This window comes from Ursus americanus, chromosome 3 (assembly GCF_024610735.1).
Source record: "Ursus americanus isolate L20-20 chromosome 3, mUrsAme1.1.p, whole genome shotgun sequence".
Lineage (NCBI taxonomy): Eukaryota > Metazoa > Chordata > Mammalia > Carnivora > Ursidae > Ursus > Ursus americanus.
Genome location: NC_142129.1, coordinates 20,396,822 through 20,420,203, shown reverse-complemented (window position 1 = coordinate 20,420,203; position 23,382 = coordinate 20,396,822). Strand labels below are relative to the sequence as shown.

General features: G+C 57.2%; 1 protein-coding gene and 1 long non-coding RNA gene across 9 annotated transcripts in view; one reads left to right on the top strand and one right to left on the bottom strand.

Annotated features, from left to right (window-relative positions):
• Positions 1–15,684, top strand: part of LOC123788940 (uncharacterized) — a 450,302-nt gene extending 434,618 nt beyond the window's left edge. For 5 of the 7 annotated variants that reach the window (XR_015723830.1, XR_015723829.1, XR_015723828.1 and 2 more), the window contains one exon: positions 6,540–6,738. This is a non-coding gene — a long non-coding RNA (uncharacterized LOC123788940). Of the gene's footprint in view, positions 1–6,539; positions 8,262–14,823 lie in introns of those variants that run through there. The other 2 variants (XR_015723824.1, XR_015723826.1) reach the window with 2 other exon arrangements.
• Positions 1–23,382, bottom strand: part of PLXNA4 (plexin A4) — a 590,507-nt gene that overhangs the window by 14,861 nt on the left and 552,264 nt on the right. For both annotated transcript variants that reach the window (XM_087860822.1, XM_045792629.2), the window contains 7 exons: positions 22,664–22,810; positions 18,498–18,657; positions 7,369–7,472; positions 6,732–6,831; positions 5,393–5,583; positions 4,336–4,505; positions 480–692 (listed from right to left, as the gene is read on the bottom strand). In XM_087860822.1, coding sequence (XP_087716948.1) covers positions 480–692; positions 4,336–4,505; positions 5,393–5,583; positions 6,732–6,831; positions 7,369–7,472; positions 18,498–18,657; positions 22,664–22,810 — 1,085 coding nt within the window. The remainder of the gene's footprint in view (positions 1–479; positions 693–4,335; positions 4,506–5,392; positions 5,584–6,731; positions 6,832–7,368; positions 7,473–18,497; positions 18,658–22,663; positions 22,811–23,382) is intronic.

Below are 23,382 nucleotides of genomic sequence, written 5' to 3'. Positions count from 1 at the left end.
TTGGCAGAGTCAAGGGACTGGGGCAGTGAGAAGTGTCAGAGTGACAATGACATCCCTACAGGACGTGGGGAGACTTGCCGGATGGACAGGGGCAGATGGGTAGAGGACTCCAGACTTTCTGTGCCAAGATGTTATTTGGTCCCTTGAAGGTTTGTTTTGTTTTGTTTTGGTGGGGATTAGAGCAGGAGCTGCATTTCCTTCTTGGGCCTGAAGGCATTTCAGCCCCGAAGATCTGGGGCCCTCCATGCAGAGGGGGGGACAGAGCCCAGTGGCCACCTCCAGCCAGGTTCTCTGGGGTCTCGTTTCAGCTGACGGTACCACTGGGCACAAGGGGGTGTGGGCATTGCAGTCGCAGGATCAGGCTTTGTGGATGACCCGTCTGTAAGCACCAGCCCATTTTGGAGGGGAGGGGGCCCCTCATCAGGGGCAGTTGCTTGCTACAGCACGGAGCCCCACCTTGGCCCAGGCCCAGCACTCACCTCTCCACCCAGCTCTTGTAGCTGGGGATGTCCTTGGCGTAGAGCAGCTTGTTGGAGGGGGAGTCCTTGCCCAGCCGGTGCTCTGACGTGGAGCAGGAGTCCATGAACGTCTGGGCCACCACGGAGAGGCAGGCGTCCGTGATGCTGCCCTTGTGGATGTCGAACACAAACTGGGGGTTCTTGATCATGTTGACCCAAAACCGCAGGGGCAGGCTGTGTGGAGGGAAGAGGCAGGTGGTCAGAGAAGTTAGGGCAGGGGGCTGTGGCATAGCCCCGAGAGTTCTCTGGAAAAAGAGGAGGGGATGGCGGGAAACTGGGGATCAGCAAGGCTGAATAATCCAGTCACAGCTAAAATGTTGATGGTCCCTGGAGAGGGCTTGATGCCCAGTCTGCACAGTGGGACCACAACCCTCCCTGATAGCCCAGGGCTTGCGGCTCAGAGGTGGCCAGGAAGGAATTTCTGACTCTCGTCCACTGTCTGCCCCCTATGCTGGATACAAGGCATCTCCAGTTGGCAAACTTTAAAGAATAACCTGGAAGACACGCTTTGTGGCTTATTCTCTGCCATCCACTGTATGACTTGGAAGATGGCACATCCTTCCCCCTGCCTGGGACTATCAGCTTGATCCTACATGGTGAGGACCCTGGGGCTGAGCACTTTAAGCGTAGCTAACTGATTTCTCCTCTCTGAGCTGGCATGCCTAGCAACCCACATTTACAGCCCTTCCACTGCTCCCTCGTGTTCCCCCTTCCCCTCCCTCTTTCTTGCACTTAGCACCAACTGCCTACCAGGAGCTACGCTAGCACCTGGGGATCCAGTGTGAATAAGACATGTCTTCCGCCCTCAAGCAGCCTGTGTTCTGGTGGGTTTGTGGGGGTGTCAGACATGCCACCAAGCATGTGCTCTGAGAACTACCAGTGCTAGCACCCAGGGACATACAGGGTCTGATGGGACACAGGGAAGTGTCAGCTGGTCTACTCAGAGAGAGATATCCAGAAAGTCTTCAGAGACGGAAAGACACTTGATGGTCTGAGTTTTAAAGATGCACAGGTGTTCCTTAGCTGGAGGAGGCCTGGGGGCAGTGGAGAGGATCAGCTAAAGCAAGACGAAGAAAGAGCAGTGCAGTGTGGTCTGATAACTACCAGTCACCGTCTGTGTTGCCAGAAAGGGTCCTGGGGCATCAGGAGAAAGTGTCCACCTGCTGCCTTCGGCCACACTGTGCTGGCTCTCTCATCCCGTGGCCTCCATCCAGCCCACTGAGATGCAGGTTAGGAAGCAGGGTGGCACCGAGCAAGGGATTGCCACTTTCCCTCCTCCTGCCCCTACCGGCTCACCGCCTGCCTTTTGCCCTGAGTTGTAGTGTTTTGGTTGCTGTTCTGCTGGGAGTAGTTACAGAGCTCGTATGTGTTTGGCTTGCCTCTTAGAACTTAAACTCTTTGAACTACTTCCTTCAATATGGCGAGTACGATATTTCTATCTGTCGTATCTTCCAGCAGCCAGTACCTCCATAAGACAAATGCTAAAATCCAGAAAGACCTCCTATTCAAGAGTGCCAATCAATCGACAAGTGTTCCCTTCCCCCAAAGTGTGCGGTGCGGGGCTCGGGCGGGCAGCCCTGAGCTCTGACCGTGTAAAGCGGCGCTTCTCCTCCTGGGACATACGGAATAGGGAATAAAGGGATGACACAGAAAAATGCGACACGCGCTGAAGGTCACGGTCCTCGTAGGTGGCCGGGGAGGCCACGACAGCTAGCATCAGAGGTCTGGATCAAGGACTCCCACACCTATCCGCACCTTCCTGTTTCTGGAAGTCCCACCCAGAAGAGGGATGCGGGGGTGTCCCTATCTGCCACACCATTGTTTCTCCCAACACTCCCCCTGCTTCGTCCTGTTGTGCTGACAGGCAAATCAAACAGGGAAGCCAGGGCACCACACTGAGGCTCTTGCCTAATGAAATATTAGCATATTATTAACATTAGTGGTGGCACTAATCTCTGGTTGATTGCAGCCACTCAGGCTAAATGAACGGGAGGTTTATTTCGAAGAGAGAAGGTACGGGGATTGTCGAGGAAGGGGGGTGGTGGGGGGGTGGGCAGAGTGAGTTACAACTTTGGCCAGGAATGAAGAAGTCATCTTTTTTCTCCCAGGGACAGGGAGCTCTAAGTCAGCATGCAGATCTCATAATTCCCAGACGAACTGCTTCTCGCCTGGGCAGCGAGCAGGGTCCAGGGGAGGGGGGGCGCGTGTCCTTTGGAGAAAAGAACCGGAGCCTGCTGCTGACTCTGGCACTGGTCTGGAGTTCCTGGTGAGGGCAGCAGGGTACTGGGGGGAGCGGGTGTGAAGGGAAGGCCGGCCCCCCCCAAGGGCATTATGGTGTCCTTGGAGGTGGCCCTCCCCCAGAGGAGGTATGGGCTGAAAGCAAACGGTTTAGACACCGTCTCAGGGGGTCTGCTTGTCATGGGCTAGGAGGGCAGGTAGGGGTGTTTCGGAAAGACTGCCTCTCCCCAGCCAGGACCAAGAGCCAGACCGGGGGGAGCATGTTGGGTGGTGAAGGCTGCTAACATTCAGATGAGGCCGTCAGTGAGGGAGGCTCGCTGGCAGAGAGAAGCAGATGGGGTAGGCCAGGGACGTGGCCCTCGGAACAGCTCCGAGGAGGCATGCTGAAAGGCCGGGCAGAATTCGGCACAACCTGCGCCAGAGGCGGGCACAGGGACACAGCAGGCCGGGCAGGGCTTCCGCAGGGATGAGGCTTCACCCAGTGCTTCCGCACTATGGGACGAGCACACTACGTGACGCATCCACATTCTAAGAGTCTGACTTCGGAGAGGTGGGAAGAACTCCACAGGGGAAGATCGTCTCCCACCAGAAATGAATGTGAGAGTAAACCCGACTTTAGTGCGATGGCCCAAACTTGCGTTCCTGCCTGCCGGCTTTTCCCATTTCGGCAGAGACAGCGCTAATCTTCAGGTGAAAGAGACGAGAAGCCTGAGCAGATGACATGAAATAAGGTTTTGGTACCACTTCTGACTTCTGTCATCTGTGTTTGGTCTGGGGTTGCGGGCTGGCTGGCTGTCAGGGTGCCTGGCTGCGCCCCTGGGTGCCAGGCCCGTCCCAGAGGTCAGCAGCACAAACCTGCTGCCTTGGGAGAATGTTCTGGGGAAGACAGCCTGGGACAGGGGCTGTTTAAAAGCTACAGGGAGGCGATTCTGGGATGGATGGGACTAAATAGAAGCCTCGCCCGAGGTAGAGCCCTCAAGTGGAGCCCACCTTGGCCCTGCATTGTCATCAATAGTTACCGAGCCCCGGCTTTGTGCGAGGTTCCACGGCAAGTGCTGAATACTGATGCCTGACCCTGCAGCTGCAAACGGAAACTCAGTGTATACACACGTGAAGGGCAGGAGAGCAGGCCCACGGTGGAGACACCGAGGTGCCAGGACTCAGAGAATCCTGCTGTCTTCCTGTCTCAAAGACAGACGAAGCAGAGCCGGGAAGATCTCTTCCCCAAAGGGAGTTTGGAAGAGGAGTTTGGGGGACGAGAAGGAAGACCATTGCTTCTTCTCAAAGAACAGAAATACCTTTTGTTGGCATACATGAGTCTTAGGTCAGAACTGGGCTCGAGAGTCACTGTTAGGTGCTGCCATCTGGGATCGGTTGCCCACATGCATCGTCTCCCATCGCACTGGCCTCCCTGTCCCAGCAGCTCCCTGCCTGTCCGTCACCCACTGAGGCCAGGGCCCGTGCCCGATGGCGTCTGCGTGCTGGGTGTCAGAGAAGTGAGAGAGGAGGTGAGCGTGGGGCTGGGAGAGGGCTGGGAGAGGGCCTGCCTGCGGAGGAAGGGGGCCACGGCCGCACTCACCAGTTGCTCTTCCAGGTGTGGCGGACGTGCGGGTCGTGGATGCCGTGCTTGTCCGCCTGCTCGTCCAGGAAGTCGAACATGTACTTGATGGCCAGGGGCAGGGCGGAGCCCCGGTGGGCCGTGCTGAAGATGGTCTCGAAGAGGTCGTCCACAAACTTCTGCAGGGTGCCCTGCGGGCCGAGGGGGACCGGTTCAGACGCCGCTCCGCCCAGGGAGCTCGGGGCCGGCTGTAAAATCTGCCCAGCGGACCCGGAGAGGGGAGGGGAGCCCAGCGTGCAGCCCGGCCCTTCTGGATGAAACCCGGGGAGCGCACGCCTCCCATCCCCCACCGGCTTCATCTGTCTCAGCTTTAAATCTGCCCTGTGTGCCAGATAGATAGAATGCCTACGGCTGGACCTAAGGAAGCCTTAGTCTGCCAACAGCACGGGTTGGTTTAACGCCCTTCGGTGGTGTTATTTTAGCACCTTTCACAAATGCTAATGAGCAGCTCCCTCGGTTAGAGCCCACAAACACAGTCTGCTGGTTTTGTTGGGGCATCCTTCACACTGGCTAATGAACACTTGCTCACCCGGAGCAGGGAGGAGGCCAGCCGCACACCAAAAAGCTAACCGCAGGCACGCAGTGTCCCCAGGAGTGGGAAATAGGGCCTGGAAACTCACGGATGGAACCGCCATCTCCCTCCCTAAGGGTTGCATATGACACCCTAGGGAAGGACTCGTTCTCCCGCAGGGCATGGCAGGAGAGCGTGAACAGATGTGACTGGGGTCTCCATATTTGAGACCGGGCGCAGAGAAGGTTGGAAACAACACTTCAGACTGATGCATGGGTGGGGTGTGCCTGAAGCACCCGTGGCTGAGGAGGGCTTACTTAGGGCCAGTCAACTGCATGGTTGAGAAAGAGTCTGAGGTTCTGTGCTGGCAGAGTACTGTGACTGAGTGCATAACACAGGGGTCCTGGCACAGACACTAGCTATCTGCCAGCTCGGACATTTCGGTGAAGTGACAGAGCTCCTCCCCCTACCCCACACATGCCCCGAGCCCTGTGTGAAGTCCCCTACCTTTGTGGCCAGTAGACGTGTCAGATAGATTTCCGACACCATCTTGCTCCCCCGGTCACCCTCCTTCTGGTCCCCATGCTCGTGGTTCTTTACCAGATGCCACATCTTGACTCCGCTCTCCAGGTCGGGGGTGATCATGGGTGTGCGCGAGCGGAGGCTGTCGGGACTGCCCGTGTACCGGATCATGTTTTCTGCCAATGCAATGACCCCGCACGTGTGAGGCCGCTACATGACCACAACACGCTCCCCCACCCCCGGCCCCTTTGCAGCTGTGGCCAGTGCTGTGTGATCCTTCCTGCAATGTGCCTCACAAGCAGCCGTTCCCTGGAACTGAGATGCGTTTCCCACCACCTCCAGGAAGCTCTCCAGGGCTACTTCACCCCCAGAGATTCCTCCTCCTCCACACTTGCATCTCTCCAGCCCTTAATTATTCCATTTCTAAAAATAGAAGCCAGTCCCTTATTCCACTGTTCCCTGTAAGAGCTCTGAGGTGACGTCTCGGATGAGTTCTGTGTGGCCAGTTAAGGAGGAATATAAGAGCGGGCAGCCTGCTGCCTTCGGGACTGTTGCCCAACTTAGTAATCGCCCCATCACCGGCTTCCCAGCATCCTCTGGTCTGGCCAGGGCCAAGCCTGCTCACTTGCTTGCTGATGTGTGGTGTGTGGTGGAATGGGGGTGGTGCAGAAAAGACGAAGGTCCTACTGTGTGCAGGCACTGTTGTGTTTTCTTCTATTTACTTTTCACACTGATCCTGTGACATCAGTAACTTTTTCACTCCCTGTCTTGCTGGGAAGACCGGGTCTTACGGGGGTTGGGCAGCCGGCCCCAGAGCACACAGGCGGAGGCAGAACGGGGCTGCCCTGGGGGCGCCAGCCCGCTCCCAGCACCCTGTGCCCCACACTGCAGAGCCAGAGACCTGGGTCTGCACCTTCCCTCAACTGCCTCCTCACAGTGTGACCTTTACACGTCGCTTAGCTTCTGCGCATCTGAGTTATAATTTGCTAATCTGCATAACAGGGGGAAATAATAATTATTCAATTCACTGATTGTTATGAACATGACGTGCAATAATGAATATCACAAAAGCGAAAGCATCATGTGGACTATAAGTTGCTCATGAAGGTTAGAGTTTCTTCTTATTTTCAAGGATGAAGGTCCTGTTCCTGCACCAGACTTCCAGAATGGGGAGACTCCTCCCCGCTCAGGCTCTCCCCAGCGATGGTCAGCCTGCCTGCCTCCTGTCCAGGGCTCCGATGCCCTTCAGCAGTGCTGCTGTTGTGACCATCACCACGACAAGCTCGGGCATCCTCTCCTCCCCGGGAGGATCTGGAGAACTCACCATATTTACTCGCCGAGGTCCTGGACACGGTGGAGTTGTTCACTGCATTATAGGCTGTCACCTGCTTGGACACTAAAGCCACCACAGAACCATCCGGCACCTACAGGAAGAAGGCTTCTAAGAGCCTGGGCACAGACACTCTGCCACCTCAGGAAATAAGCACAATCAGAATTCACTTGGACCTCAGGGGCAATCAGTGCCTCACAGGGGACCGGGGGACTTTGGAGGCTGTTGGCTCAGCTTTGACGAAACTAGACAGACCTGAACACTGAGTAGTATCTATGCTGTGGCTCCCTCTTGGAACAGCTCTGGCAAGAGCTTCTCACCAGCACCCTCTACCCCCTGCTTCCCTGGACCCGGCCTCACACCCCAGGGATCATCCAAGAAAGGGCCTTTTCTCGGGGACTTGCCCATACCCTGCCCGAAGCACGCGTGTTGGGATCCTGTCGCCAAGGAGGTCGAGGCCTCCTGGCTGGGGGACATCGGGTTTCCCTGGGTCACTAAGGATCAGAAGCGTGGTTGCAGAAGTAGATGTACAGCTCGGTGTCCAGCTCTGGGGGGGGCCTGTTATTCATGGCCTGAGACTGGAGGGAACTGCGGGTTGGCGAGTCCCACCCCTCCCGCACAGTCGCCCCACCTGGTAATGAGCCAGGGTGTTCAGTCTCTTCCAGTCATTCTCAATTTTGGTGGTGATGTCTTCGTCCTGTAGGATCATCCTTGCGCCACTTCCCTGTCGCCACTCTGTAGGGAGAGCGGTTGCATCTCAGAGAGGCCGTTGGGCCCCTCTTCCAGAGATCCCAAGGGCCCCGGTGCGGGCAGCTACACGGTACCACCTCGAGCGTGCATCCAGGGACAGACAGGCGCTAGCAGACACTCCCCTCTCAGTGCAGAGGGGCCCCGAGTTCCAGCTCTGGTCCTCATCCCAACGAACTATGGGACACAAGCGGGATACCATCACCTGTCCTCCGTCCACACCTGTCCCTGTGAGCGGCCATATCAGCTAGCAGATGCTTAGTGAGTACGGCTGAGTGGATGGGGCAGCCTAAGCAAACGCAAGGCGGCGTCATCAGCGCCACAGGCTCGGCCTGATTGCAAGGTCTTGGAGCGAATGAGACCAAGCCTGCAGGCCGAGTCTCTGTGCACTCTGGTCCAGTTCCAGGGGTGCGTCCTGCACCCGAAAGCCGGCAGGTCGGTCACCCTTGGCAGGGAGGCTGGGTGAACGTGTGTGGAGAGGTCAGCAAAACCCGTTCTCCTGCCCGGGATCAGCCCCAGCCCCACGGAGTTGATGTGGGTAGTGGCATCGTGCTGAGCTATCCAACAACTAATTATTTGACGCTCTAGGTATGTGCTTCTAGCCATACATTCTCCTCAAGGGCCCAGACGCCTACAGCGCACGGGCTCTCTGACGGATCCCACGCGGGCAAGCAGGAGACTGTCGCTCCTCAAGCACGTTGCCGTCACCCCCCGCGGCGCGGATCACGTGGAGAAGTGCACACTCCAGTCTTCAGCTGTACGCACATGGAGACCCAGGTGCGTGCCAGGCACACCAGCGCTCAAGTGCATACGCACGTGCACACCCACACACGCACATATGTTCACATGCACACACCAGAAAAGAAAAACAGCCTTTTAAATTCAAATGTATTCACATGTGCTGCAGCCAGGAAGCCACGAATCTGGCTTCCAGGCAATCACAGCCCCGCTCAACGCGGTGCAGACTTCAGTACTTCTGAAACATGCAGGAACCCCGGGATTCACAGAGCGCACTGGGGTGCTGGCACGAGTCAGCCGACATCCTTGCCTGACCCCGCGGTGTCTTTTCCTACGGTCTCCACTGACTCCATTCAGAATCTGCTCCCCCCCTCCTGCCGCACTGTGCCCTCCCGCTAAGGCTGAGCTGTGGGCCCGCGATGGGCCATGTCTGCAGCACGGAGGCCCCCGATGCCTCCCTGCCTTGTGCCCTTGGCAGGGCCAGTGCTAGTGATGAGGACCAGGCCCAGGAAGGGAGCTGCCTGCCCCGAGGAGCAGCAAAGATGCTTGCAACACCGCAGTCCCTGCTCCAGTTCCCGGGCTTGCCAGCTTCCTGTGGGGTCGGGCCATCCCAGGAACGAAAACACGCGGACACCAGGCATGTTCGCTGCAGCAAAGGGGCCTCGCTAGGTCCGAGGGGACTGCCGGTCATTCAGTCCCGCGGACGGCATGGCTGGAGTTGACTGTGCTGATGAGGGCGTTGGGGCAGGTCGGGTAGGACACGAAAGGGGCGACGGCTCACGGCGGCAGCGAGGCGGGTGCTTGGTTTGTTGTGCTTTTTGCTTTTGTTCTTCGTCTTATGTAGGCATGTGCAGATGTGGGTGTTTGTGAGCGGCAGGGCAAAAGGCGTGGCGTATCTGGCAGCGGGTCCACCTCCTGCTGACGGCCAGCCTGGGGCCAAGGAATATGGCAGTGGCATGCTTTAGCCCGGTCCCACAGCAGACCCGAAAAGACAAAGCCTCTCGGGTCTCCCTGGCTGGGGGTGAAGAGCACCAGGGCCATTAAGTCAGAGGCTGCGTGGTGGGGGCAGTATAGAGATAGTTTGGGGGCACAGCAGACTTTCTGCATTCCCCACGGCGCCCCACGGAGGAAAAGCAGAGGAAGAGCTCTGGATGTTTCGTCCACTGGCTGGGCCCAAGGGAGAAGGAAGCCTCCTCCACTGACGTGGCTGTGGGCTTGCCAGGACTAGAGGGGGACCAGCTTTCTGGTTTAGCAGCTGCACTGGCACCGCTTGTTGTTGGAGTTGTAGCACAATTCAGTGGGATCTGAACAAGCCACATAGCCTGGTGGACTGAGCAATGACAGCTGGTGACTGATTCTGGAGCCGGATGTAAGGCTTCCCTGTTGCACAACTTCCCTGAAATTGTGCAGTGCGCAGCCTGTGCAGCTGTACTCAGCAGCCTTGGTTCTGAGTCATGTCCAATAATTATGTAAGCAAGTGAAAATCAGTCGGTTTCTCTGTCTCCAAATGAAAAAAGTAGGGCAGAGTATGGCCATGCTTTCCCCCGGGGCAGTCAAGGAACGATGGCTTGTCCTTGGGAGTACAAAAATTTGATGCTGTTAGATGCCTACCACAGTGCTGGTCCAGCACCAGGGACACAGTAAGTACTTGATGAGTATTTATTAAAGGAAGAAGGAAGGAAGGAAGGAAGGAAGGAAGGAAGGAAGGAAGGAAGGAAGGAAGGAAGAATGAGTGATGATGATGGCCTGTTTTCCAGGCAGTACAAGAGGATTTTCTGCTTGTCTGTTGGCTCTCACAGTGGGCAGGCAGAGAGTTGCAGGTAGAGGTGAACGTTGAACTACCCTGGGTCAAGGGTTGATCTGAACTCCTCAGACCCACAACCAGACACAGCCAGTGCCAGAAAGGAAAGTTAAATTATCATCACTCATCCGTCTTCCAAATGAAAGAAACACGGTGGAAAGACAGACGCAGAGGTCCCTATGCCCAGGCCACACTCCTTCCGATAACCAGCTGAGCTGTCTTCCCTGGGGCACTCACTGGGCTCCTTCTCTGGGCAGGACGCTGGATGAGGTCACCTGGAGACAGTGACATAGAGGAACCAGCCCCCGCACTCTGGGTGTTGCCTGGACGTGCACGGGGCTCGGGGCACCGCAGCGTGGCACCCGCCACATCCGTGCATCGGCCAAGCGTTGGGATGTGGGGGGGAGGGTGAGATGGCAGGCCTGGAGCCCTGAGCTGTAGCGGGTAGCTGCTTCCCCTCACAGCCTGCTTTCAGCTCTAGGAGCCCAAGAGGGCCCCAGCAGTTTCCATAACCGCGAGTTGCACTGTTGGTGCCGTGAGCTATGCAGTGGGCGGCAGGGTGCTCTGGGGCCGGCAGGAGACGTGCTCTTTGCTGATGCCAATGTGTGCTCACCCATTCAGGGGCTGCAAGAAGGGACCTCTGGTGGGGTACCAGCAGGCAGTGGGGGCGGGGCTAGGTGGGTAGCAACTATGGTCTTTGAGCTGTAATACCCACAAGTTAGGAATATTCCCCCAGATACCAAGATGAGGACAGCGAGCTGGAGTCAAAGAGGAGAACACTCAGCCCTGCTTTTAGATCTCTTGAGCCTGTTACTCTCATTGCCTCTTACACAGAAATATTGGGTTTGCTCTTTTCCCTGAAATGTGAGAAAGGTAAACAAGTGACATTCTCAGTTCTGTCCCCAAACCAGTCCTGATGGATGGAAACCCAGACAGGTGGGAGCCAGGTGCTGGCAGCCCCATCCCTGGGGCCTGTAGGAAAGAAGCAAGGCCCTGGGGAGCTTGCCGAGCTGAGCCAGGATGGAGGGGGGCGTGCGGAGCGCAGCAGGAAGGCACGGGGTTCCCTGGCACCGAATAATCGGAGTGGGCTAACATGGAGACTCATCCCTGAAACTCACTCTTCGCTGCCAGGGTCCTCAGTTTGACCTGTTGGCCTGAACGCACTTCCGCTTCCGAGTTACACTTTCCTTCCTTTCCTGAAACCCCTCATCCAGACCAGCCATGGGCTCTGTTCTCCCCAGACACATCATGGCATGTCTCAAGAAAATCAAAATGGTAGACATGAGCTCCGCTCTCTGGAGAGCTCTTGCTCTGCTTCGTGACCTTGTCTCGCCAGGGGCATGAGCCCAGGAGCTCTGCTGAGTCAAGCCAGGACCAGGAAGGGACAAGGTCGAGGGCCAAAGCATCTGGCTTCTCCCTGTCTCGGGAGCCGTCTGCCCTTCACACAGCATCACTGGCCTCTGGAAATCTCATCCCTGCTGGGCAATGAGGAACCCAAGAGCAGGCTGGACTGGTTGAAGGTCAGGCAGATCTGAAGGGCAGCCTGGCGCCCTTGGCGGTGTGTGCGGCTGTTCGGTCGGCCCCAGGAGGCCCCTGAGCAAGGGCGTATCTCATTCTGCGCTCTGTGTACTGTTGCATATTCAACATACGTTTAGTTTTAATGACAGTAACGAAAATCAATAGAACCCAGCCTCCCAATCCCAAGTTCAGCACCCTCTTCACTAGACAGGCTCCTTCTGTCTTGCATATAAAAACAGCACTAAAAATAGCTCTCTTTTGTGTCCACACCTTGCTATGTATGTATGAGGTGACCCCGTTAGAAGAGCTGAGGGGTGATGTGACAGCTGGGCCAATGGCCAGCGTCCTCCAGGTGATTGCCCAGCCTCCAGACAGCTTCGCCTGCCCTTGGGGCACAGAGAGAGACTGGACTACCTCCAGGCACCAAATGATGGGGGACGCTGAGCTCAGGGATGGCCCTAGGGAATGCTGAGACAAGGCGCCCTCTGGACCAGGACATCTGGGAAGAGGCGTCTCCTGCGGCCACCATGCGGGAAGTCCAGAGCCAGAAAATCTCAGAGCCCCGTCACACACCCACTCATTCCAACACCATCTGCCCAGCGCCCACGGTGCGCCAGGCCCCGGGGCAGCAGCATGGGACACCTCACAAAACCAAAGCCCTGGCTCCTGAAGGGCTCCCTGGCTGGAGGTCTGGGAGGGAGCGTGAGAAGCACAGGCCCGCGGTCAGACTGGGTACAGGGGAGAATGAGCAGTGTCTGTGGGGAGGGGTGCAGGGATGGCTGTGGCGCTGAGGGTTGAGGGGCAAGGGAGGCAGGCGCTCTGGTCTGAAGGTGCCACTTACGTGATGCTTCAGGGGATCCGTGTGTGTCAGTGTGGGAGATAGCAGAAAGGAGAGGCTGGAGAGGCACGTGCAAGTCAGAAGTGGGTTAAGGAAGATCTGGCAAGCCAGGCTAAGGCATCTGGGGGTGAGCTGCGGGCCAGGGAGATGGGGTGGTTGAGAAGGGGGGAGCTCTTGAGGGACATGAAGGTAGGGAGCCCCACCAAGAATGGCCACCCTTGGCCAAGGCAGTGGGGACTGGGGTGTAGATGTAGGGATGTTCAGGAGGCAGACCACAGGGTGCTTGGAAATTCTCTGGCAAGAGCAGATGGGAGCACCGTGGCACGTGCCCCCAGTTTTGAGAAGGTGGCTGAGGGATTTGCCGGTCACCTGTCGACAGGTGAGCCCCAAGGAGACCCCTGGCAGGGAGCCCTGGGACCGCCAACACCCAGCTACTCTGCGGCGTGGGGAACATGCATCAGAGCAGAACGGGGAGGGGCCGTGACAGGATCAGAGTGTCACTGCCGACGAGGTTGGAAAATTGACCTGGGAGCGGGAGGGGCTACCGTCTAAATAATGTTTTGCTACAACAACAACAACAAAAGTACTTTAGTTACTGTGAGAGCAAGTTCTATAATAGAAAATAACTGAACTATGAAACGTGGTGCCTCAGAGAAGAGATTCCCAGGTGGGACTGTGCCGTCTGCGCGTGAGGGGCTAAGTCTCCGTAAACTGGGAAGTGTGGCTCCCGCTACTTGCTGCGCTTCGGGGGGGGGGGGGCGTCCTGCACTGCCGCAGGCAAAAGGAGGCTGGGCTCTGCCACTCGATTAAGGAGAGATGAGCTGGAGCTTAAGGGCTATTCGTGAGTATGGGACACAGAGGCTCTGGGGTCCCTCCTGCTGGCCTCTATGGTGCCATGTCAAAGAAGAGTGAAGAAGGCAGGTGGTGGGTACCAGAGAGGGGGAAAGGTGACCCTGGGATTCCTATGCACGGTGCCAAGGGGGAGCTGCTAGCCCGGACCTCTCTCTCACAGCTCCCGCCTGGCAGCCCTGTGCCCTGCTCCAGGCTCCAAGTACAAAGGACAGACACACTCACAATCCAATTTGTTACACTTCCACCTTCTGGGGAGAGAGGGAGGTGAAAGAAGAAAGAAAAAAAAAATCCCATTATCTTTATCTGTCGTTCCCATCAGGTGCAGCGGAAAATGCAAACTGGGGAGACAGCTGCTGTGAACTCTTTATATTTCCCTTGGAAGATAGTGTATCTTTTTATTGCATGCAGGAATTACTTATTTGAAAAAATATATATATCCTTTCAGCATGACTTGAACCCTGAACGGCAAGACAGAGGGGGTGGCGGAGTTCCAGGGGCTATTGAGAGAGCATTTGCCTTAAACCAGAGGAATCTCGGGAGGTCAGGGCCCATGGGGAGACTGTACAGGGAGGACACGGGTGTTCTCTCTACCTTCCTGCTGTGTGACCAGGGCCCAGGCACTGTGCCTCTCTGAGCGGCAGATTGTCCTGCACAGTGGAACAGACCAGCATCAGTGATGTCCTCTTTGCTGAGAGAGAGTCCCCTGGCTCAGAGGGAGGGGAGTCTTGCCTTCTGCTGCTGTGCAAAGAAATGAGGAACTCATCCTGCTCACACTGGTTACCCCATGCCTGGCACAAAGCTTGCCCCGACGCAGGCTCTTACGATACATCGGTTGAAGAGTTTAGTGCTGTAGGGGGCTACTTAGACCCAAAAGCTGCAGGTGGGAAGGGATATAAACGGAGTGAGGACAGCCTCATGCATAACAGAGTGGGGTACCATCACCACTGTGCTTGGAGAGCTCCCGAAGTTCTCCCTGCCCCAGCGCGGCCCCCAGTGCCTGCCCTGTGGTGTCTTGCCTTCCCTAGATTCCAACAGACTGAAATGAAGGCAGGCCTTGTGTCCTTCGCTTGGGCTCCTGTGCTGGGTAATTTGATGTGTCAACTTGGCTGGGCCTAGGCATCCAGTTATGTGCTCAGACATTATTCCGGATGTTTCTGTGAGGTTGTTTTTAGATGAGATTAACAGTTAAATCAGTGGACTTTTAGTAAAGTGAATTGCCCCCATAATGTAAGTGGGCCTCATCCAGTGAGCTAAGACCTGAAGAGAAGGAAAGACTGACCTCCCCTGAGCAGGAGGGAATTCGGCCTACAGAAAGCCTTCGGACTTGACCTGCAACACGGGCTCCTCCCTGGTCTCCAGCCTGCCAGCCTACCTTGCAGATTTTGGACTTGGCCGGCCCCCTTGCCAAAGCTTCCCAGAGACTGAATGTTTGTGTCCCACCAGAATTCTTATGTTGACATCCTAACCCCCAACGTGATGGGATTTGGAGGTGGGGTCTTTGTGAGATCAGAGGTCATGAGGATGGAGCCCTCCTGAATGGAATTAGTGGCTAGAAGAGGGACCCCAGAGAGCTCCCTTGTTCCTTCTGCCAGGTGAGGACACAGGAAGAAGGCACCACCTGTGAACCCGGAAGCAGTCTTCACCAGACACCAAACCTGCCGGCACCTTGATCTTGGACTTCCAAGGCTCCAGAACGACGAGAAAGAAATTTCTGTGCAGTCTCTGGTATCATGCTACAGCAGCCCAAATGGACTAAGCCACCATAATCACGTGAGCAATTCCTTAAAATAAATCTCTCTCTCTCTATGCACATTCTATTGGTTCTGTTTCTCTCGAGAACCCTGACTAATACATTCCCCATCTTGGTTGCTTAACACCTGGAAAAGTCCGGTGAAAGGGTGCATGGAGGTGGGGTAGGGAGGAGAGAGAACTTGAGTCCAAGGAGCAATGAATAGAAGTGTCTGGAATGAGGGGCCAGGCCGGGCCAGGGGCCGTGGTGATGATGACAGGCAGGAGGAGGTGTTTGGGGCTGGATTTACTAAAGGACAATTATAGGGGTGGCTTAAAATGTCTTTGCTCCCTTCTGAGCTGTTCTGGGACAAGTGTCCTTGCCTTGCCAGGGGCCGGCATCAGGAGGGGGAAGGCAGCCTTTGCCCAGTGCCCTCAGCTAGAGGCAGGGGGTTCGAAAGGAAGATGCTGGGCTATCCTGCCTCTGTCCAAGGCATGTGGCTGAGTCCTCTCTGGGCCTATGTGCTTCATGTTCTGTCCCTTTGGCATAGATTAATTTTTGATAATAATCACACCTTACATTTGTAAATTGCTTTTAGGCTTTTAAAGCACTATCACCTACATGATGGGAAAAACTTGCCTCACTCCTTTCTTCCCTTGGGGGCCATGAGGCTGAGTTGAATCATGTGGAAAAAGCATTTGAGTCTCAGAGGAGGCCCCATTTCCTTGTTATGCAATCTGGCTTTAGTAGAAAGAAGGCCAGAGCTTTCAGGGCAGCTCCAAGCCCTGGATCTAATAGAAAAAAGGTCATTCCTCAGAAGAGCACCCACCATGGGAGGCCTTTAGGAGGAGTTCAGCATCTCGACCCTTCCCCAGTAGGATGGGGCCCTGCGGCTCAAACTGCTTGAGGTCCCCATGTCTTTGGCTCTATCCCCCCCCCCCCATCTGTCCCTACTTTCGGAGGCCTTGTCCCTTCAGGGTAGTCCCTGAGTCCTCCCCAGCAGTACCTTGGATGGGACAGGTGCCCCTGTGGTCTCTGGGGACCTGAAACATGGGCAGCTGTGCTAGGCAGTGCGTCACGGGACATGTAGCCCCTGCTGGGAGGCAGGCGGCCTCTCCCTGGCCGGAGCGGCTGGAGCCGGAGAGCCTGCTCCCCGTGGGCTGACCTGCTGCTGTGCGGCCCGCTTGGGCCCCTTCCCTCGGGGGACGGCAGGGAGTAGCTGCGGCTGTTCCGAGGCCGCCCCTTCCACTGCAAATGGTTCACCACTATGGCTGTGGGGTGTTTTCCATCTTTTCATTCACCATCTCCTTTGCACCCCTAGACCTTTTAAGGGAGCAATTTTCTAAAGCTAAGAAGCAGCCCCTCCCCCTCCCAAGCTCAAGGTGTGCAGGTCCCAGGTGGGGAGGGCGTCCTGAGGGCAGGTACCGGCCACGAAGTCTCGCTCCAGGAAATCAAGCAGGTGCAGAGGGGGTGGTCCTCGGATCTGCTTCCAGAGGACGCCCCCTTAGCTTGGGGTTGAGAGGACATGGAAGACCATTGGCTCCCGCTCTTCCTGAGATCCAGGAAGTGTTGGAACCACCACAGGGTGGAGTGTCCTTCGCCACCCATCTGCCCTTTTCTAGGAAGGAAGAGAAGGCATTCCGGCGCAAAAACTCTGTCTTCGTGCCTCAGGTGGCGGCTTATGAGGCCACCTGCCGCTCTCCCTCCCAGGGAGACGCCCCATTCCTGAGCAAGAAAAGCAACAATCCAATATGCATCTGCACACAGGAGCTCCTCCTGTGTTCTAGCACCATCTTTCCAAACCCACCTTCCAGCATGAAGGTTTTTATAATGCCTCCCCCTCTTGGCCCCACGATGCCAGGTTACCCTCCCTCCCACCGTGCAGAGAAGGACGCGGAGAAGCCGAGCGTGCACACTGATGTGGCTCGCGTACACAGACGGAAGGACTGGTGGGAGCTACCTGGCCAACCCCCTGAGCTCAACTCTCCCAGGGGGAACCTGTTATGGAACAACCCCCTTAACTCTTTGGGGGTGGGGAACGCGGGAGCCCCGTCCCCTCCCCTGGCTCTGTAACAGGAGGCTTCCCCACGTCAGTGTGTGGGATCTTCCTGGCGGCAGATCAGCCCCACGCAGACACGAGTGTGTTCACTCCGACCCGAGTGCCTGGTGCTCTGGGACGTGCAGGTGCACGCGCTCGCCCGCACCCTACCGCCCCCGACTGTCACATAGGCTCCTCCTTGTCCCAGGAGCTGCACACACAGGGATGCCTCCCAGGTGAAGGGGAGCACTTGCTCCCCCAGTCTCTCTTCCTGGGCGTCAGACCTCTGGCCATGGCCGTGAACACAGCCTGCCAGGAGCCAGGCAAGAGGAGGCGGGGTTAAAGGAAGAAGAAAGTTGAGGTGGGTTAGCAGAACTTCCCGATCCTGAATCTTCAAGCATCAGAATTTGGGGGAAGTGGGCGGCGCAGCGAGAGGGGATGAAGATTCCCTTTGGATGTTAGAAAATAGGGTAGATGCCCGTCTGTCTGGGATGGCTTAGCTGAGGGCAGCTTAGAGGCCAGATGGATGGATTAGGGGCCCCTGGAGGTCCTCCCGCCCCTCCGTTGCCACAAGTCTCCAGACACAAGCACATACACATCAATGCCTTTCTCTCCATGCCTGGGATCAACAGACAGCACGCCATCCCCTGACCGGCGTCATTCTCCCCATCAGTAATGATAGCGGCCAAGGCTAACTGAGCGCGTGCAACGGGCCAGGCACTGCATCGAGAGGCTTTTAGATGCCTCATTTCACTTCTTTCTTACGATGAGGTGCGCACTATTATTACCTGTCATAGAGGTAAATTAAGGCACAGAAAGGGTAAGTAACTGGACCAAGGTCACACAGCTGGGACTTCGCAGCGTCAGGACTCAAATCCAGGTGTGACGCTGAGCCACACTGCCTCTCTTCAGCCCTGGCCCCTTTGGAGCTCGGAACTCCCCACCAGGATTTCCCCAGGACAATGTCTCATTAAACGCTCAGGCCAACCTTCCCCGGATCTAAGTACGGCCGGCCCTAAGTGGCGTGAGCTTGTTTATATAGGCTATGCGGTCTATTCACGGAACATTCAAATAAAAGGTCATCCTGCTCCCCAGCAGGCTGCCATCTCTCATTTTTCTCTCTTCTGTCTCTCCATCCTCCATCACTGACCCAGATCCCTCCTGCCTTAGGTAGTCAGCAAAAACGACTCGCACAGAACAGAGGGGAAGGGAAGAGCCGGGGAGGCTAACGATGGTGGTGGCGGGACCTCCGACCACACAGACTCAGCCTGAATCCCCTTCGAGGCAGATAGGACCTCCTTGGCTACTCCGGAGCCCCCAGGGGCAGTGGTGCTGCCAACAACGTAGTCCCCTCTCTGCCTATTGCTCCCTGACAGCCACGGAGGCGGGCCCCTGGGCTCCCGGAGCTGAGCACGGCTGCCCCCTGCCCCTGGCTCCCGCTCTGTAGGAGGGGCTTCTGACCAACCCCGGGGTAGCGCCTGGCCTGGCAGCCTACTCACCCAGGTCCATATCTGCAGCCTTAGGCCGGTGGGAGCAGGGCACGTTCTTAAAGATGGCGTCCAGAATCTTCTCCTTGACCTGAGTAACGGTGTCACAGTTGAGGATCTTGACTGGGACCTCGGGGCTGTTGGCATTGTCTGGGTTGACACAGCTCAGGACCTGGAGGAAGGAGGAGCGGAGGCGTGGGGCGAGGGCGGCAGAAAGGGCTGAGTCCCAGGTGCATCCTGGACGCCACTGCGTGCATGCACAGTGTCTCACATGCACGCCACACACACGGCACCTTCCCAGCAGCACACCCGGACCCCTGCCCACCTCTGAACCCCCACCTTCCACGTGTGTCGGTCCCTCCTCCCTGTCACCCCCCCATACACGCATGAATGCGAATCTGGCTCCTTGCTCAAGAGATTTCATAAGCTTTGATTTTTTTTGAGGGTTTGGGGCCGATGGGAGGTTGGAGAATCTACAAGAAGCTTGATGTGTTCTTTAAAAATAAAAAGGTGCAGGTTCAAGCCACTGGAGATGTCTTCCTGGCTCTGAAGCCACAACCTCGTGTTCAGAGAAGAGGCCACCCTGGCTCAGGGCCCCGGTGTCTCTTTTTGGAACTCCTCAGAAAAACGAAGGCTCTGCTTAAAGCACCAAGCGATAATTTTTTCCTTGAAAAAGTTCTGGGCTGTTTCCCAAGGTTTCTCTTCCTTTGCTGTTCTCAGAGAGGGCTCTGTCTACATGGATGGGACTGTGTGGGATGCTGGGGGGACCACCGTAGGGCACGCAGGCTCCCACACCCTCCCTCTGCTCCTGCTGCCTGAGCCCTCCGTGCCTTCCTCCCTGATCTCTCCCTGCACCCCCACCACCTCTCTCCCTGATCTCTCCTTACACCCCCCACCTCCCTCCCTGATCTCTCCCTACACCCCCCACATCCCTCCCTGATCTCTCCCTACACCCCCCACCTCCCTCCCTGATCTCTCCCTACACCCCCCACATCCCTCCCTGATCTCTCCCTACACCCCCCACCTCCCTCCCTGATCTCTCCCTACACCCCCCACCTCCCTCCCTGATCTCTCCCTACACCCCCCACCTCCCTCCCTGATCTCTCCCTGCACCCCCCACCTCCCTCCCTGATTTCTCGCCCCCCCCCCCATTGCAGGCCCGCAGACGCAGACGACAGCTTCCCCCTCCTCCCGCCGCACGCGGTGGCAATCAGAGCCCTGGCCCTGGACGCCCCCCTTCCATTAGCAGCCAGACTGCTGCGAGCTCACACGGAAACATGCTTCTTCCAGTAAGCAGGAAAAAACCTCCTAAATCTATAAAACCAAACTCTTGCCCTCAAAATGTCCTCAACTGAAAACAATGGTGGAAGGAACTCTGGACCGTGGGTCCCTTCTGAGTGCCCTCTCCCAGCCGATCCTTCTAAAGCTTTCCTGGACCCTCGCTGCCCCCTCCGTGGCCAAGCACAGCCTATCACTTTGTGCTGCCCTGGGCTCAGGCTCCCCCAAGCAGCAGCGCAGCCTTATCCGGGCAGCCTCCCCCGGGGGAACCCCTTGGCAGAGGCTGCCCCCTGAGTATGCCCTTCTGACGTTTCTACTTGCCTCGGGGGTTCATGGTGGCCCTACCAGAACCCCATGGGATGCTTCGGGACATTTGGGGAAGAAGCGGTAGCCGGGAGCCTTACTGAGGGACAGGGTTCCCTGGCCACTGGCCGAACTACAGCTCCACCCAGAACGTCCTTCTCCACTCCCATTCCTGTGCCCCTTGGGTAGTTTCTGAGCGAACTGCCTGGTGGTTTTTTTGTTTTTTGTTTCCTCCGCTAGCTCAGTGCTTCGGGGGCTTCGTTAGAATGCAGCGTCTGACTCAGGAGGTCGGGCCGGGCCTGAGATTCGGCACTGTGCCAGGTCAGCAGCTAGCTTCGAGCACGTCGCCGGCTCCCGCGTGAGCACCCAGCACCCAGCAGGGTCCTGGGTGATGCCGACAGCACTCCCAGCAGCAGGGCCCTAGAACACGCGAGCCAAGTTCTAGTGCCCAGCCAGTTACACAGCGCCTCCAAGGGCCGCTAGCTACAGAGTGCTGGTCCCTGAGCCTCTCAGCACCCGCCTCCGGCCCAGGACAGCGATAGCATCAGTCGGCCCAAACTGTCCGGGGCTCCTCTAGCTTTCCCTCTCTTTCCCTTCTCTTCCTTTCCCTCCTTACCAGCCAGGGGCTGCTCCCCTTCCACCTGTTGGACCTCCTTTTCTCAGGCCTGAGGTGGCCTTACATCTCCCTGCGGCCCTTTCTTCCCTGGGCAAAACAATCGCACTTGCTCCCTCCTCTCCTCAGGATGTCTCTTTGCCCCGTCTCTCCACCTGATGGCTGAGCTCCCCGACCCACGGCAAGTCCCTCACAGGGGCGGGAAGTCCCCTCATCCGCAAGCAGCCTGGCCTCTGGAGTAAAGGGCGCTGCCATCTGGGGACAGGGCATTTCTGCAGCTCACCGTGCGGGGTCGATAGTGAGGAACCGCGCCGGGCTGGGAAAGGAAGGGGTGGGGGAGATCAGGCTGGAGACGGTTCACTCATACTTTGAGCTCATTAAAAATACATTCTGGTCTCTATTTTGGGAAGATCCCCCCCCCTTTCTCATTTTAATCAGAGCCTCTAACTTTCTCCTCCAGAGCAGAAAGTAACTGCAAGGAAGCAAGGTCCCTGGTCACAGCTGCTCCTCTGAAGCCTTCCCAGGACAGTCCACTGGGACCCCCCAGCCCGCTGAAGACAGAGGGGGAAAGGTGTATCAGGGCCGCATCGTTCCCAGCCAGGAGGGACCAGCTCCCTGCACTCCGTGGGGTCTGGGCTTCACCCTGGACTCACTGCTCCTGCCCGGCTCAGCCCAGCTCAGCCCTGCTGTCCCGGTCTGGCCTGTGTGGGTCTCATCTCCCCATAAGCACTTTTCTTTCCTTTCCTTTTTTCTTTTCTTTTCTTTTTTTAGAGTGAGGGGGCAGAGGGAGAGAGAGAATCTTAAGCAGGTTTCACCCCCAGTGCAGAGCCCGACTGGGGCTCAATCTCACGACCCTGAGATCCTGACCTGAGCCGAAATCAAGTGTTGGATGCTTAACCGACTGAGCCACCCAGGTGCCCCTCCCCATAAATCCCATCTATTTTCTGTCCCCCCCCCCCCCCCCCGCACCATGTCTTGGTCACCACCCATGATTCACCCCCAACGACTGTTATCTTATTTTCTACCTCCTTCCTTTCACACCCTCTCCCCTTTCCTAGCGGAGGTCTGATGGTAAATTACACCTGCACCCAAAAGGGCCAAGAGTGAGGGTGAGCGTCTGGCCTGGAGGGCCAGACAGGCAGGACCCTCCCTCGGGGAGCACAGTGGGCACTTACTCTGCGCTCCCTGCCTCGCACGCCTTGACCCATTCCATCCTCCGGACAACTTTGGGAGGCACGCACTATTATTATCCCTGCGTAAATAAGTCCTAGCGTTACCCTGCGTTTTTTCAGATCAAGACACCCCAACTCAGAGAGATTGAGGGACCTGCCCCAAATCACCCAGCTGCTCAGAAGCACAGTCAGGGCTCCAATCCAGACCTCATGCCCCTCCGTGCTGAGCTTGGCTGCCTCCTAGCGTGACAGCCGCTCTCGGAGGAGGGGGTCTAGCCTCGACAGAGGGAATCCCCACGTTCCCTGGATGAAGGCGTTGATCACTAGGCCAATCGGCCTCACATTCTCGGGTCATGGGTGTATTTGAACTTAGACCGGAGGGCAGAGGTGGGCTTCTGAACACAAGGAACTCTTCCTGGTTTCCTCTCCTTCAGACCCCCCACCTGCCCTGCATGGAAGTGTCCCTCCCCACCCTGGGAAAGCCAATGAGGAGTTCATTCAGCGCAATCAGTCAGCCAGCCAGCTGGGAGCCAGGGCTTACGACCCCATGTTCTGCACACTGGCCCGGAACCCCACTAGTCTCCGCTGAAGTGTTGCTCAGCCATGCCTGAGCTACCGGTCCCCCAATCCAGGTGCCCTGGGGGAGTCTGGGGTGACAGGCCTAGGTGGGACACCCGGCTGGGCCTGTGCAGCAGGCCAACCAGGCTAGCTGGCCTTTCAGCATTTTCTCCATCCCCTCTGCTGGGCAGGGGCGGCAGGGGACCGCAGCCCCGTTAGCAGGGGCACGGGGCAAAGCCGTGGGGCTGCTTTACCAGGGTTTTGTAGTCAATCTGCTGGCGGATGAGCTTGTCCTCACTCAGAGAGTAGCGGGCCTCTCCCGTGATGGCATCGATGGGCCCCTTCTCCATCTGCTGCTTGATGGCACAGAAAAGCGAGAACAGGGGCTCCCCAGCACACTCCTGGACGCAGAGAAGAACCGTGCTGGGCGACTCTGGACCAGCCTCCTGGAGCCCGTTTCTCGAAGGGCTGCTTTCCACTCCTCTGCTCCAGTTTTCTCCTGCTCCCCGTCCTCCTCTGTTGTCAACACCCCCTTCAGACACACACTTCTCCTGGACCTCTGGACCACCTGTCTTCTCCTGTCTGCCCTCTCCTCTTCACCTCGCTGCCTCCTGTCCCCTCTCTGCTTCTTCTCCCCACCCCACTCCACCCGCTTCTTCTGCGGCCCATCAGGACACAGAGGTCAATCCCCGGGGGTGCAAAGTCCTTAGAAAGCAAGGTCATAATTGGATTCAGGCAGACACAGCTGTGGCACCTGCCCAGGACCCTTCTCAGCCTTGGGGAGTGGGGGGCTGGGAGAGGCAGGAGGGGAGGAAGACGGAGAGTGGGGAACTAAGGAGTGAATTGTGTTGAGCTTACAAGCGGACTTTGGCTTTAGGGCTCACACGGGGTCCTCTAATGGGCTGGTTTTCCCCTGGCCTGTGGGACAGGGGATTGTCTCTCACGCCAGGACTGACGGGGCGGGGGTGGGGGG